Genomic DNA, 15,711 nt, shown 5'->3' with positions numbered 1-15,711 from the left:
AAGGCACAGAACAAACTGTTCTTTCAAGGCTATGATCATTTTAGTGAGGCGGGAAAGCCAGGTAAACTACTAGTCTCCATAATATCCAACCAAAGAGGATGTAATAAAATCAGGCAGATCCAAACAAGTGATGGCCAGATTACGAACAAGGCAGAAGAAATTGAGGGTGAATTCCTAAAGTATTTTAATAACCTATACCATTCCGAGACAAATGATAAAGTGGCATTTATAAAAGATTATTTGCAGAAATCCAATATTCCAGTACTTGCAGAGCAGGACTCTGTATCCCTGAACTCCTCAATCCTTTTGAGCGAGCTGCAGGAGGTTGTATCTGGGATTCAGGGATCTCCATCGCCCGGGTCGGATGGCCTCCCGTTTGGCATATACAAGTGCCATGGGGAGGTCCTCCTGCTGGGGTTATTGCAGGTACTAAATGAATCCCGCTCTGTGGGGAAATTGCCTCCATCATTAATGGAGGCAATCATCACATTAATTTTGAAGAGAGGGAAAGATGGAAACAAAGTAGAGTCATACCGACCCATATCATTACTCAACTCAGACTACAAGATAGTTGCAAAAGTCCTCGCAAATCGATTAAAAAAAGTAATATAGGGGTTAGTACATGTAGATCAGACGGGGTTCATCCCTGGGCGACAGATCCAGACGAATATACGCAGAACTTTCTTGAATATACAGATAGGAGGGGGGAGGACCGCTCCATCCTGTCCTTGGACGCCGCCAAGGCCTTCGACAGGGTGGAATGGTCCTTCCTATGGCAGATTATGCATAGGATGAATCTGGGGAAGAATTTCATTGATTGGGTCCGAATGCTGTACTGCGGTCCAACGGCGAGAGTTAATATCAATGGGATGATTTCCCCAGCTATTCCCCTGCAGCGCGGTACCCGACAGGGCTGCCTGCTTTCTCCATTACTTTTTGCAATCTTTATGGAACCACTCGCTTGCAGAATTAGAGCGGATGATGAAAGTGTGGGATTTGGAGGAAATGGGGTAAGGGATAAGATCAGTTTATATGCGGATGATATACTGCTGTATTTACATGATGGCTGGAGAAGTGTCCCTCGTGTTATGCAGACAATTGATGAGTTTGGTCTGGTTGCAGGCTACGAGATAAACTGGTCTAAATCTGTTCTCCTTCCTCTGAATCGATCGCCCCCACAAAGCAATATTAAAGTAAAGGTGATATCGCCATTGGACCACATTGAGTACTTGGGGATAAGGATTAGCGGGTCGTTATGTGATTATAACAGATTAAACATTACTCCCACGATAAATAAAATAAAGGAGAAGGTTAGGGTTTGGCAGAAACTCCCCCTCTCACAGGTCAATAGAATCGCATTGGTTAAAATGATTCTGCTGCCACTGATATTGTATGTGATTGGTCCCTGCCCCATCTGGATTGAAGACAATTTCTTCAACTTGATGGAGAGACTGATCAACGATCTGATTTGGGGCAGGAAATCGATGGTGGCCTCGGCCTCCCAGATTTTCAGGGATACTATCTGTGCTCACAATTACAATGGTGTATCAATGCCGGGGATAGCTCTGTTATCGTACCTCATTAAACAACATAAGCGCCCCATACAGAATATATTTAGCACATTGGATGCCGGCAGTTATGGTGGCAGGGAATACACCTGCCCCATAAGCATAATGCTGCAGAAAGTATGGAATAAGATAAAGTCCATTTTGAAGGTTACATATGCCTTATATTTTACCCCGCTCTGGGATAATATCTTTTTAAATGAGTTTCTGTCCCTAAACGAAAATAACTACTGGAGCCGGAGAGGGATCACGATGGTGTCACACATTTGCACATTAGGTAAACTAAAACCCATATCGGAAATATTTCACGAGACACCAATTACGGTTTTAAATCTTTATAGATATGCCCAACTTATGCACGCATTTGCACACACGCGGAACAAAATTTCTCAAAAAACCTCCACGCACTCACTTTTAGTCTTTTGCTACACGTCATATGGTAAAAAAATGAAGGTCTCACAAATATATGCTAGATTACAAAAGGATTTAGTTACGGTCACTAAATTTAAAAGCGTTGGAAAATGGGAAGCGGATTTAGGGATATGCAACTTATTTCAGTGGAGTGAAGTATATCAAAATATTAAAAAGGCCTCCCTCTCTAGTCAACATCGGCTGATACAGTTTAAAATTGTACATCGGCTATATTATACTCCGGAACTTCTCTCTAAAATGTACAAACCGGATTCCAAAAAAGTTGGGACACTATACAAATCGTGAATAAAAACTGAATGCAATGATGTGGAGGTGCCAACTTCTAATATTTTATTCAGAATAGAACATAAATCACGGAACAAAAGTTTAAACTGAGAAAATGTACCATTTTAAGGGAAAAATATGTTGAATCATAATTTCATGGTGTCAACAAATCCCCAAAAAGTTGGGACAAGGCCATTTTCACCACTGTGTGGCATCTCCCCTTCTTCTTACAACACTCAACAGACGTCTGGGGACCGAGGAGACCAGTTTCTCAAGTTTAGAAATAGGAATGCTCTCCCATTCTTGTCTAATACAGGCCTCTAACTGTTCAATCGTCTTGGGCCTTCTTTGTTGCACCTTCCTCTTTATGATGCGCCAAATGTTCTCTATAGGTGAAAGATCTGGACTTCAGACTGGCCATTTCAGTACCCGGATCCTTCTCCTACGCAGCCATGATGTTGTGATTGATGCAGAATGTGGTCTGGCATTATCTTGTTGAAAAATGCATGGTCTTCCCTGAAAGAGATGACGTCTGGATGGGAGCATATGTTGTTCTAGAACCTGAATATATTTTTCTGCATTGATGGTGCCTTTCCAGACATGCAAGCTGCCCATGCCACACGCACTCATGCAACCCCATACCATCAGAGATGCAGGCTTCTGAACTGAGCGTTGATAACAACTTGGGTTGTCCTTGTTCTCTTTGGTCCGGATGACATGGCGTCCCAGATTTCCAAAAAGAACTTCGAATCGTGACTCATCTGACCACAGAACAGTCTTCCATTTTGCCACACTCCATTTTAAATGATCCCTGGCCCAGTGAAAACGCCTGAGCTTGTGGATCTTGCTTAGAAATAGCTTATTCTTTGCACTGTAGAGTTTTAGCTGGCAACGGCGGATGGCACGGTGGATTGTGTTCACTGACAATGGTTTCTGGAAGTATTCCTGAGCCCATTCTGTGATTTCCTTTACAGTAGCATTCCTGTTTGTGGTGCAGTGTCGTTTAAGGGCCCGGAGATCACGGGCATCCGGTATGGTTTTACGGCCTTGACCCTTACGCACAGAGATTGTTCCAGATTCTCTGAATCTTCGGATGATGTTATGCACAGTTGATGATGATAGATGCAAAGTCTTTGGAATTTTTCGCTGGGTAACACCTTTCTGATATTGCTCCACTATCTTTCTGCGCAACATTGTGGGAATTGGTGATCCTCTACCCATCTTGGCTTCTGAGAGACACTGCCACTCTGAGAAGCTCTCTTTATACCCAATCATGTTGCCAATTGACCTAATTAGTGTTAATTGGTCTTCCAGCTCTTCGTTATGCTCAAATTTACTTTTTCCAGCCTCTTATTGCTACTTGTACCAACTTTTTGGGGATTTGTTGACACCGTGAAAATTGGAATCAACGTATTTTTCCTTTAAAATGATACATTTACTCAGATTAAACGTTTGATCTGTCATCTACGTTCTATTACAAATAAAATATTGACATTTGCCATCTCCACATCATTGCATTCAGTTTTTATTCACAATTTGTTTAGTGTCCCAACTTTTTTGGAATCCGGTTTGTACAAGAATAAAGAGAAAGAATTTTGCTGTCTGAAGTGTCTTTGTCCACAGGCTGGATATATTCATATGTTATGGAGTTGTCTGGCTATCAACAACTTCTGGCAAAGTATATTTCAGGCAAAAAGGTCAAGAGCCACTACAAAATTTTTACCCACGATTGAACTTGCCATACTTGGCATATTTACCCCTGAGAGCAAACACAAGCTTTCAAAAGGTGAACATCTTCAGTGGTTGAAGGGGCTTTTATTGGCCAAGGTTTTAATTCTCAGGAATTGGGCGTCGGACAAGGCCCCAGCCCTGCTAGAATGGGAAAGATACATGCGCAGAATAAAGGAATTTGAGCTTATGAAACTTAAAGGCGGGAAAACAATGGATTCTATGGGAGGGGATCTGGCTGGGGTGGGATTGATAAGGGTGGCTCGGAATGAATTGCCCCCGTACCTACGGTAGGAAAGGTATGAACTGCATGACAGCATACGAATTGAGGGAGTATTCCAGAAAGTTGGTGGGAGTCGCCCACTACCCTTGTGACAACCGCGGCGGGGCTCCAGGGGGAAGGGGGCAATATAAGAGGGGGATACCAGCAATAATATCCCTTTTTCTGTTTTGTTTTTTGGTCTACCATGTTATTTGACATTTTAATGTTGTAGTTTTATGTATCTCTCTGCGGTGGTAGAATTTGCAAGTTTACTATGCAGATTTTGTTCTTTTCATATTTGTATATGTCATTGTCCTCCTTTTGAGAAAACAATAAAGAAATATTAAATAAAATAAAAAAAAGTATAGAAAATAGAACCTTAAATAAAATCTACAATGGGAAATGATAAAATAAAAAATTTGAAAAAAGAAATATAATCTAAGTCACTCTAAAATCTGGTTTTAATTACTGAAAACAATACAGGTGATGTATTCTCTTAGAAAGCAAATTACTAGGAAAAGTTAAAACAAATCTCTCCTGAGTAAATTTTCTTTATCTCATTTTGATCTTAAAATGGAGCGTGTGCATCACTGGCCTTATTTATTCCTGCCGGGTGATAACAAGGTCTTGTGATTCTTTCCCGTGCCCCACTATTTAACACCTGAGAATTTAGATGGCGTATTTTAGTTTTCAACCTTTTGTTAGTTCTGAAAGGTCATGGAGAAAGCATTACATTGCATTTCTAAACTGCTCCGTTAGCCATTCTTTATGGTCCATATACAATCCTGATCAAAAGTTTAAGACCACTTGAAAAATGGCAAAAAATCGTATTTAGCATGACTGGATCTTAACAAAGTTCCAAGTAGAGCTTCAACATGCAACAAGAAGAAATGGGAGTGAGACAAAACATTTTTTGAGCATTCAATTTAATGAAAACAACGAATAAACTGAAACAGGCTGTTTTTCAGCTGATCAAAAGTTTAGGACCACACCTCCAAAAAAAAACTAAACCCCCCCCCCCCAAAACAGAAATCCAACTTCCAAACATGAACTCAGTAATGAGTAGCTCCGCCGTTATTGTTTATCACTTCAAAAATTTGTTTCGGCATGCTTGCTGCAAGCGTTTCCATGAGGTCAGTGGGAACATTTCTCCAAGTGGTGAAGACGGCCGCACGAAGGCCATTTACTGTCTGGAACTGTTGTCCATTTTTGTAAACTTCCCTTGCCATCCATCCCCAAAGGTTCTCAATTGGATTTAGATCAGGGGAACACGCAGGATGGGCCAAAAGAGTGATGTTATTCTCCTGGAAGTAGTCCCTTGTCCTGCGGGCATTGTGTACTGTAGCGTTGTCCTGTTGTAAAACCGAGTCGTTACCACACAGACGAGGGCCCTCAGTCATGAGGAATGCTCTCTGCAACATCTGGACATAGCCAGTGGCCGTTTGATGCCCCTGCACTTCCTGAAGCTCCATTGTTCCACTGAAGGAAAAAGCACCCCAGACCATTATGGCGCCCCCTTCACTGTGGCGCATAGAAAACATCTCAGATGGGATCTGCTTGTCATGCCAGTAACGTTGGAAACCATCAGAACCATCAAGGTTAAATTTTTTCTCATCAGAGAATAAAACTTTCTTCCACCTTTGAATGTCCCATGTTTGGTGCTCTCTTGCAAAGTCCAAACGAGCAGTTCTGTGGCGTTCAAGGAGACGAGGTCTTTGAATACGTTTTTTGTTTTTGAAGCCCTTCAGTCTCAGATGCCGTCTGATGGTTATGGGGCTGCAGTCAGCACCAGTAAGGGCCTTAATTTGGGTCGAGGATCGTCCAGTGTCTTGACGGACAGCCAATTGGATCCTCCGGCTCAGTGCTGATTAAATTTTTTTGGGTCTTCCACTTGACTTTTTTGTTCCATAACCCTGAGGATCATTTAAGAAATTCCAAATGACTGTCTTACTGCGTCCCACCTCAGCAGCGATGGCGCGCTGTGAGAGACCCTGCTTATGCAATTCAACAACCCGACCACGTTCAAAAAGGGAGAGTTTTTTTGCCTTTGCCATCACAACGTGTGACTACCTGACAGAAAATGACAATGAATCCACATCTTTGCAAAGATTTGGCCTTTTAAAAGGCATGTGGTCCTAAAATTTGGATCAGCTGAAAAACAGCCTGTTCCAGTTTAATCGTTATTTTCAATTAATTGAATGCTCAAAATTTTTTGGTCTCATTCTCATTTCTTCTTGTTGTATGTTGAAGCTCTACTTGGAACCTTGTTAAGATCCAACAATGTAAAAAGGGGTCCTGCAGTTTGTGTAAACTGATGATCTATCCTCTGGATAGATCATCAGCATCTGATCGGCGGGGGTCCGACACCCGGGACCCCCGCCGATCAGCTGTTTGAGAAGGTAGTGGAGCTCCAGCAGCGCCACGGCCTTCTCAAACAGCTGATCGGCAGGGGTCCGGGGTGTCAGACCCCCGTCGATCAGATGCTGATAATCTATCCAGAGGATAGATCATCAGTTTAAACAAAGTGCAGAACCCCTTTAAAAAATTCTGGACTGATGTTCTGGCAATTATCAAAGACAACAATTTTGAGATCTTAGCTAATCCGAGGACATGTGTACTGGGAATACTGGACATTAAAAACCGTCATTACCGTCTGGGAGTGCAGCATCTGCTTTAGCAGGCTAGAAAATTGATAGCTAAATACTGGCTTAGACCCCAGGCCCCATCGAGGCCAGAAATCTTGAACAGAATGACAGATATCCTTCGCCTAGAAAAAGGGGTATATCTTAAGAGGCAATGCCTGGAAAAGTTTAACAGAATCTGGGACAAATGGGTGGAATATAGGTCTGATGCAATATAACTAAACCTCTCACTATGGAATTGATATATACGAAGGTAGTATACACGGGGGTTAAGGGTTATGAGAGTATATTGATTATGATAAACATCATTCTTCATTGATAGAAATGTTATTAATATCTTGCACTGCTGTCAGATGATATGCATAATATGTGAAATTGATTTGACAATATGCATCCATTAATAGCGATTATGTGTATCTCATATTGTAACATGTAAGTGCAGTGATGTTCATGTTCTATTTTTGCCTTTATTTATCTGATTTTAAAAAAATATTGATGTAGCAGAGTAAATAATCACAGTCATAACTTCATAACTAGATGTAATGACTCACCAAGTGTGTGTGTTAACTCTGCTGCATTTGCATAGACTTGCATAAGAGGGACTATATGCTCATGCTGGGTGGACTGAAAAAAGGCACAAGAATGGAGAACAACCCCTTTAACCCTCTGCAAATTTTGTTGCTAGCAAAACCCTTAGGCTGCAATTCACATCAAAACCATGGTTACATATAGCATAAACACCTTCTAGCAGAGTATCACAAAATCATGTCTTTCTTCAAAGCTGGTCATTTCACCTCCACTAACCTTGGAATATGTTGAGCCAAGAGGAAAGATAAGGACATGGGGGTGCTTCTATAGCACATACAATACACTATAGTCAAAGTTATATGAGGAGCGGTTTACCATGGTTAGTCCAATATTTGTACCATTCTTTAATAACGCAGAGTACAGACTGGTAAAATGTAGCTAATATTTTATATTAAACTGTTAGCAAACCAAGCCTACTAGGTTCCACCTGACTAATGATGATCCACCAGTTGAAATGAATGTAACCTGGATGAATAATAAGCTTAAGGGCTCATGCACACGATCGTATGTATTTTGCGGTCCGCAGAACATGGATCAGCAAAATATACGGAGGACGTCTGTGTGCATTCCGTATTTTTCAGAACGGAACAGATGACCAAACAGTCCTATCCTTGTCCGTTATACGGACAATAATAGGACATGTTCTATTTTTTGCGGAATGGACATGCACACGGAGTAACTTCCGTTTTTTTTTCCGGACCCACCAAAAAATAAATAAAGGACACGAAAAGAAAATACGTTTGCATGAGCCCTAATACAGACAATGTAGAAAGGCATATCCAATACAGTATCAGACTACCTATCAAACTATTCAGTATGTTCGATCATTCATTCATGAACACATGAGACAGCCAGGTATTACTTATATTCTCTAGTGCAAAAAAGACAGTCTTCTTTTTCCACCTATATTCTCAAAAGGCTAATGCCTATATGTATTACAGTACGTGCACTATTATTAGTAACAAGTAGAAATAGTTATGCTTCTATCAGTTTGACCCACCTTCCTCTATGCCATTCTTCTACCCGTTAGACATACCTGCTGAGATTTGTAGGCCTCTGTTTACAGCCAGCCTTGGTGGTTCCTTTGTCTGTGGCTCAATAGTAAACTGTAATCTTCCAGTATGAGTGTACCGACCGTCTGAGAGTGAGAACCTGAATTCATCTGAATGCGTAGCCCCAGTATCTGGTATGTATACAATCAACTCATCTAATATATCCTGATAAGTAAAAGAGGAGCCTTGGGCCAGGATCCTTCCATTATCCAATGGCTCAGAGTAGAATTGCCTCCTGCGTAAAAGCCCTATGGGAATGCACTTGAAATATTATCTGATAGTATATATACATTTATGAAAAAGGCACAATCTATGTTTTAAACACTAAATCACACTAAAACGAATAAAATAATCATGTTTTTATAAAGGCGTCACTTTTGGACAATTGTTAGCCATGCAGTGGAGCATAGAACATACATAATGTATAATGTATAATGTAGGCCTAGTGTAGACCTTTTCTTTTCTGAGCCAGCCACCAATGTCTCAGGCTGTCAGTAATGAGTGCTTCTAACAATCAAAAGGCCCTGTCTTTGCTCACGGGAGCTTTACAACAAAGAAAAGACAAGGTTTGGCAACTTTGCTGTTGCCATCTCAAGGATTGGACCAATTATCTGGAAAGAACATTTGGGACAATTACCGGAAAGGAACATGTAAATGTGCCTGATCACTTCAGGTGATTGTCAGGCACCAAAACCCTTATGTGTCACCAGCACACTGTCCTACGTAGACAGGGATTTGCTGCCGACAAACAATGAAACTATATGATCGCAGTAATGATCGCTCATTGCCATATGGCACAGATCATTGGTGCATATAAATTCAGCTAACACGTGGGCAATAATCGGGAATGAACATTCCTCATTCCCGAACATTGCCCGCTCTCTTGGGCTGTGTAAAACTGCCATTTTATCCCATCAAGAATTGTAAGACATGTTGGTGTATGTAGCATTTGTGTATTCACATAGCACTAGATGCAAAACAAAATAGCATAAACAGGCACTTGTATCATGTAAGCTTTAAAAAGAGTAGCAGTTCTGTAATTAGTAAATGTAACAGTGACAATAATGGAAGTTTTCAGTGCATGTAGAGTTAGGGTCCATTCACACGTCCGTAGTGCATAGCGGATCCGCAATACCCCCGGCCGGCACCCCCATAGAAATGCCTATTCTTGTCCGCAATTGCGGACAAGAATAGGACATGCTCTATTTTTTTCCGGAGCTGCGGGTGCGGACAACACTTGCGGACATGTGAATGGAGCCTTAAAGGGTTGCTCTGGGGTTTTTATATTGATAGCCTATACTTAGGATAGTTCATCAATATCAGATAGGTGGGGGTCTGTCTCCTGGCATCCCTGCCAATCAGCTGTTCTGCTGTATCTCAGGTACCAGAAATAAGCACCAGAACTGCACAGCTCTATCCCCTCTGTAGAGAACAGAGCCAGCTGCAATGCTGCGTGAATGGGAGCAGCGATGCAGTAACCAGTTCCATCCGCTACAGGGCTGTGTAGTTCCGGTGCCTATTTTTGGAACCAGAGCAACTGCAGAACATTTGATCGGCAGTTGTGCAGGATGTCAGACCCCTGCTGATCTGATATTGATGACCTTTCCTATTAATATAATGACTTTTAATATAATGACTTTCATTTAATTTATGAAAAAATGTAACATTTTGCCTGGGCCAGAGATATTAATGGTCTATCCTGTTTTTGGCGCCCATAGCACCAGACGTTATTACAGTATACAAGATCTGTGTAGTTTGTGGCTCATTCACTTAGATGGAAGCTGAGCTGTAGTACCCTGGCACAGCCACAACACAGTGTACAGAAGTTTACCACTTACCATGGGAAGGTGCTTTTGTGACAATGAAAACGAGCTCATTATCTGGTGTATCAATGTCCTGGACACTTAAGGAGGTATTCCTTATTACTGCTCCTGCATTATCATGGACACTTACAGGCAATAAAAATAGCTGGGGAGGTTCATCATTCTTGCTCTGTAATAAGAAAAGGAAACATGAGAGTTTATATTAAATCCATGTATTTAATCACACAGGTTTCAAAGCAGCATTTTGACAAAAGACATTAAAGAGCATGTTAGCATGATCAACTCTATCAAACTGGTATTGCCTGGTAGGGTTGATCATGCTGAGTAAAACAATATATTTCTTTTGTGTGTATGTTAAAGTTTTTTTCTAAGATTTTTTTGAACTGATTGGTGTGGGCCTGACACCCAGGAACCCCGCTGATTAGCTGTTTTAGAAGGCACTGGCGCTTGCAGTAGTCCACAGCCTCGTCTCAGCAACCTACATTGTATAGCGGCTGTGGTTGGTATTGCAGCTCAGCCTCATTCACTTCAAAGGGTTTGAGCTGCGCTTAGGCCATGTGACTGATAAACATCATGTCACTGGGATAGGCAAAGCTGCAAGAAAGCTGTAGGGATACTGTGGGACCCCCACCGATCAGAGGATAGGTCATCAGTTAAAAAAAAATAATCTAGGAAAACCCCTATAAGTGGCTGCTGAGAAATGTGTACCGGTACTTTCATTTTTATGCAGTTGGAGCACTTTGGGGTGGAGGTAGCACTTAGAGCTCTGCTATGCCCCTCTGTGATCAGTAAACCCCCCTCCTACTTGATTGACAGGTCTAGATGAGACAGCCCTGTCTTCTCATGCCGCTGTGCCACCAATATGATTCCTTGTAATGTTCCTCTAATGCTCTATTGCTTATAGTTGCCTGCCGGCGCTCAGTGGTGGCAGTGGAGCCTCTGCAGAAGGGAGCGCTGTGCAGGGACATGCTCAGTCAAACAAGCATGTTTATTTCAACGTAAAGAGAGGGACAAAGCTGCTGGCAGACTCCTCTGATAGAGGCTTTTTTCTATGGAAATGATCCTTGATATTTTTTCTCTCCAACAAATAACTTTTCTGGATAGCCTGTGCCCCTCATATACATTCTCCATACACTCCCATTGAAATCATTTCTATGGTCGGCTTTAAGTGGGGATCCGCCAAGGCGAACAATAGAATTCCGTTACTATACGTAGCAAACAGAAGGCAAAATTCCAATTGGCCAACATGTCTTCTCTACCAATGCACCCCCTAAGAACTGAACACCACCTGTATTAGAATACCTACCTCTATGGTGATGGTGATATTGTGAATTTCAGACTGGCTCGATCCATCAGTCATAAAAAAACTAAAGTAGTCAACACTCGGCTCCACACTGTCATGGACACTCTGTACATAGTAGATGTAATTCTCTACGATGTCCTGAATTGAAAACGAAGATTCAGAGCCCTCCTGACCTCCTAGAGAAGTTCGGCCTCCTGTTTTAAAAGTTTGGCAAATAACATTTCATTCAATAATATATAGCTGTTATACACATGTATGTCCATGTCCTGTTATATACTGCAGCGCTCTGCTAAATTCGTCAGCACTCCCTGTCTAAATCCTTTATTTCATACATAGGAAGTCAAATAACTTGCAGTGTGGGAGAAAACTGAAGTACCTGGAGGAAATCCACACAAATGATACAGTCAGTAACTCAGAATTTATGTCTGCCTGTATTATTTCATTGCTACAGGGTGTATTCTGGAACAGACCACCATAGACACCTTATTTATCAGTGCAAGGGCACTGTCACAGTCATGTCATACAATGCCATTATAACACTGTCTAAAGTAATAGAACATTCATCAGAAGTTTCTTTCCTACCAAGAGTAATATAAAACACAAAATATCTATTATAATGAAAAGACCTATGAACAGAGACCTAGTGAACTGCTCTGTAAAGACCTTTACATCTGCATCTCCACGCATACCGCTATACATGTGCTGTGCATATGAAAAATTCACGTCTACGTAAAACTTTGTACACAGCTCAACGGTATATTCACTACATAGCAGTGCTTGAGAAAAAAAAAAAAAAAACCCAATAGGCACATAAGCCCTGATTTATGAAGACTGGTATGTGCTATGTTAGGATGGTTTCACACGGGCGTTGTGGGAAAATGTGCGGGTACGTTACGGGAACACCCGCGATTTTTCCGCGCGAGTGCAAAACATTGCAATGCGTTTTGCACTCGCGTGAGAAAAATCGCGCATGTTTGGTACCCAAACCCGAACTTCTTCACAGAAGTTCGGGCTTGGGATCGGTGTTCTGTAGATTGTATTATTTTCCCTTATAACATGGTTATAAGGGAAAATAATAGCATTCTGAATACAGAATGCTTAGTAAAACAGCGCTGGAGGGGTTAAAAAAAAATTAAAATTTTTTTAACTCACCTTAGTCCACTTGATCGCGATGCCGGCATCTCCTTCTGTCTCCTTTGCTGAACAGGACCTGTGGTGAGCGTCCATTACAGGTCAAGGACCTTTGATGACGTCACTCCGGTCATCACATGATCCATCACCATGGTAAAAGATCATGTGATGGATCATGTGATGACCGGAGTGACGTCATCAAAGGTCCTGTTCCTGTATTTAATGCTCACCACAGGTCCTATTCAACAAAGGAGACAGAAGGAGATGCCGGGCTACGCGATCAAGTGGACTAAGGTGAGTTAAATTATTTTTTTATTTTTTTTAACCCCTCCAGCCCTATTGTACTATGCATTCTGTATTCAGAATGCTATTATTTCCCCTTATAACCATGTTATAAGGGAAAATAATAATGATCGGGTCTCCATCCCGATCGTCTCCTAGCAACCGTGCGTTAAAATCGCACCGCATCCACACTTGCTTGCGGATGCTTGCGATTTTCACGCAACCCCATTCACTTCTATGGGGCTGCTCATGTGAACAGCCACATAGAAATGAATGGGTCGGTATTCAGTGCGGGTTCAATGCGTTCACCTCACACATCGCAGCCGCGCGGAATACTCGCCCGTGTGAAAGGGGCCTTAGTCTTGATATCCTCTGCACCGTCAGAGGATGCTTGTGCCTCATCCTAAATTACATGCATCCTCCAGGAGTTCATGCCCCTGACTATACCAGTTCATAGCTGGCAAAGATTTTAGTGATCATTTAAGCTAGAAAACTGGAATAAAAATGATGAGAAAAATGCCAGGGTTGATGGCCCTGCCCACACTCCTTCCCCTTTTCAGGCAGTGAAAAAGCACCAATTGTGACTACAATGGTGTTTTAAAAAAGTATAAATTTTTTACACCAGTGTAGGGGGAAGGGGGAAGAAAAATCTCCCCCATAAAGTGCTACCCAAAACCTAACAGAGAGAACATTACAAAGTTAAACCACTCTCCATATATCTATGAATCAGCAACTACCGGTATATTAACCCTTTCAGCCAGTGTGATGTACCTGTATGTCACAGTGGTTGAGGGCTTGTATGGAGCAAGCTGCCACATTGAGGCCGCTTCCTGTGTCGGCTGTATCATGCAGCAGACAGGCCACAAAGACCGGGATCAGCGATGACTATTAAATATAAAAATATTTTTCCAGCACGGTGTACACCGTAATGGATACAAATAGAAACACGCAATTCATTTTTTGGTCACCTTATCCCCCCCAAAAAATTTAATGACATTGATCAAAAAGTTGTATGCACCCCAAAAACGGTAGCAAAAAAAATGACAGTTCGTCCCGCAAAAAAAACAAACCTTCATACAGCTCTGAGGATGGAAATCTAAAAAAGTTGTAGCTGTCAGAAAATGGCAATGCAAAGAAAATTTGGTTTTTTTCAAAAGGTTTGTATTTTTTTTTTTAAGTAGTAAAACAAAACAAAAAAACTATACAAATTTGTTATCACCGTAATCGTACTGACCCGCAGAATAAGGACATCATGTCATTTATAGAACACAGTGGACGCCGTAATATCAAAACCCAAAAAATCTTGTCAGAATTGTGGTTTTTTTTTGCAATTTAACACCTCGAAGATTGTATTTCCTGTTTTCCAATACAGGACATGGTAAATTAAATGCTGCCATTAAAAAATATAACTTATCCCGCAAAAAATAAGCCCTCATGTGACTATATGAATGAAAATTTTTAAAAAGGTTATGGCTACTGGAACGTGGGGAGGAAAAAAATGAAAATTCAAAAACGAAAAAGGGGTGGATGGCTTATCACTAGGATATGCCATTACTTACTAATTGGTGGTTGCCCAACCTCTGAGACCCCCAAGCCTGACTGCAATGAAAGTATGGTGGACCCTTCAGCTTTTCTTCTAGACAGCACATCTCCAGACCCAGCATTATGTGGGGAGCTGCAGCACAGCCGAATCAAGTGAAGTTGGGTGATTTGCAGTATATGCACAGCATTAGGTCAGGAGAGAGAACGTCTGACGGAGCTGCTGTGTTTACTAGTGCCGCCACCTCTGTGGTCTAGTGAACTTTGTGGGTTGCAGAACTTGCCACCCACCGATAAGTATGTGATGGCATACTGTAGCAATGAAGTAATCTGAAAAACACATATGTGAGGCCTAGAATCCCTTGGACATGCACACATATTACCTTTTTATGGGTTTTTATTCACTTTGAGTAATGCAGATGGAAAGTCAGATAACAGCTAACTTCACAGAAAGGCAGCTATGCAGCAATATAAAGTACTTCACCTCACAGAGCACATCCATCTTCACTCAGCTCATTCTAAACATTAGTACATGTCAAAGAGGGAATATACAGAATAGCCTGAGGTCAGTCTGAAGCAATCTCATCTCATTCCTGCTACAACATCAGAATAGACATCCGATAATATAAGAAAATACACTTCAAACTACGACTTACCGTTCTTGATGTTCTCAAGGTAACCAAACCTTGGTCCAGTGACAACATGTATTTTTAGCCTTGGAACAAATGCTACAGATTCAAGAGGCAGTATATTACGTACAGATAGAGGAATTCTCCCTCCTTCTTCCACCTGTAAATTTATCAGAATCTTAAAATGTGTTTCAAAAATATTTTCATTGTCATATAACAAATGCTTAGCATAGTTTGTCAGATAGAGATAGAATGTAGACATTAAAAGGAACATGTCATTTTGGAATATGATGGCTTATCTTGAGCATATGATGATGATGGCCTATCCTGAGGCCATCCATTTTAAAACCCCCGCACAATCCCTTTAGAAAGTTGGCCAATGTGTGTGTGTATATATATATATATATATATATATATATATATATAGTGGTTTTATATTATATTAATTTAAAAGGAGTTTTCAAGGCTTCT

At 41.3% G+C, this 15,711-nt stretch overlaps 1 protein-coding gene across 1 annotated transcript in view; it reads right to left on the bottom strand.

Moving 5' to 3' along the window:
* FRAS1 (Fraser extracellular matrix complex subunit 1) overlaps window positions 1–15,711 on the bottom strand; it is a 487,428-nt gene that overhangs the window by 105,907 nt on the left and 365,810 nt on the right. The window contains exons 41-44 of the mRNA XM_040418026.1: window positions 15,268–15,400; window positions 11,663–11,853; window positions 10,372–10,525; window positions 8,518–8,781 (exon numbers count right to left, since the gene is read on the bottom strand). Of these exons, the coding sequence (XP_040273960.1) occupies window positions 8,518–8,781; window positions 10,372–10,525; window positions 11,663–11,853; window positions 15,268–15,400 (742 nt within the window). The remainder of the gene's footprint in view (window positions 1–8,517; window positions 8,782–10,371; window positions 10,526–11,662; window positions 11,854–15,267; window positions 15,401–15,711) is intronic.

This window comes from Bufo bufo, chromosome 2 (assembly GCF_905171765.1).
Source record: "Bufo bufo chromosome 2, aBufBuf1.1, whole genome shotgun sequence".
NCBI lineage: Eukaryota > Metazoa > Chordata > Amphibia > Anura > Bufonidae > Bufo > Bufo bufo.
This window is presented reverse-complemented; position numbering and strand designations above follow the sequence as displayed.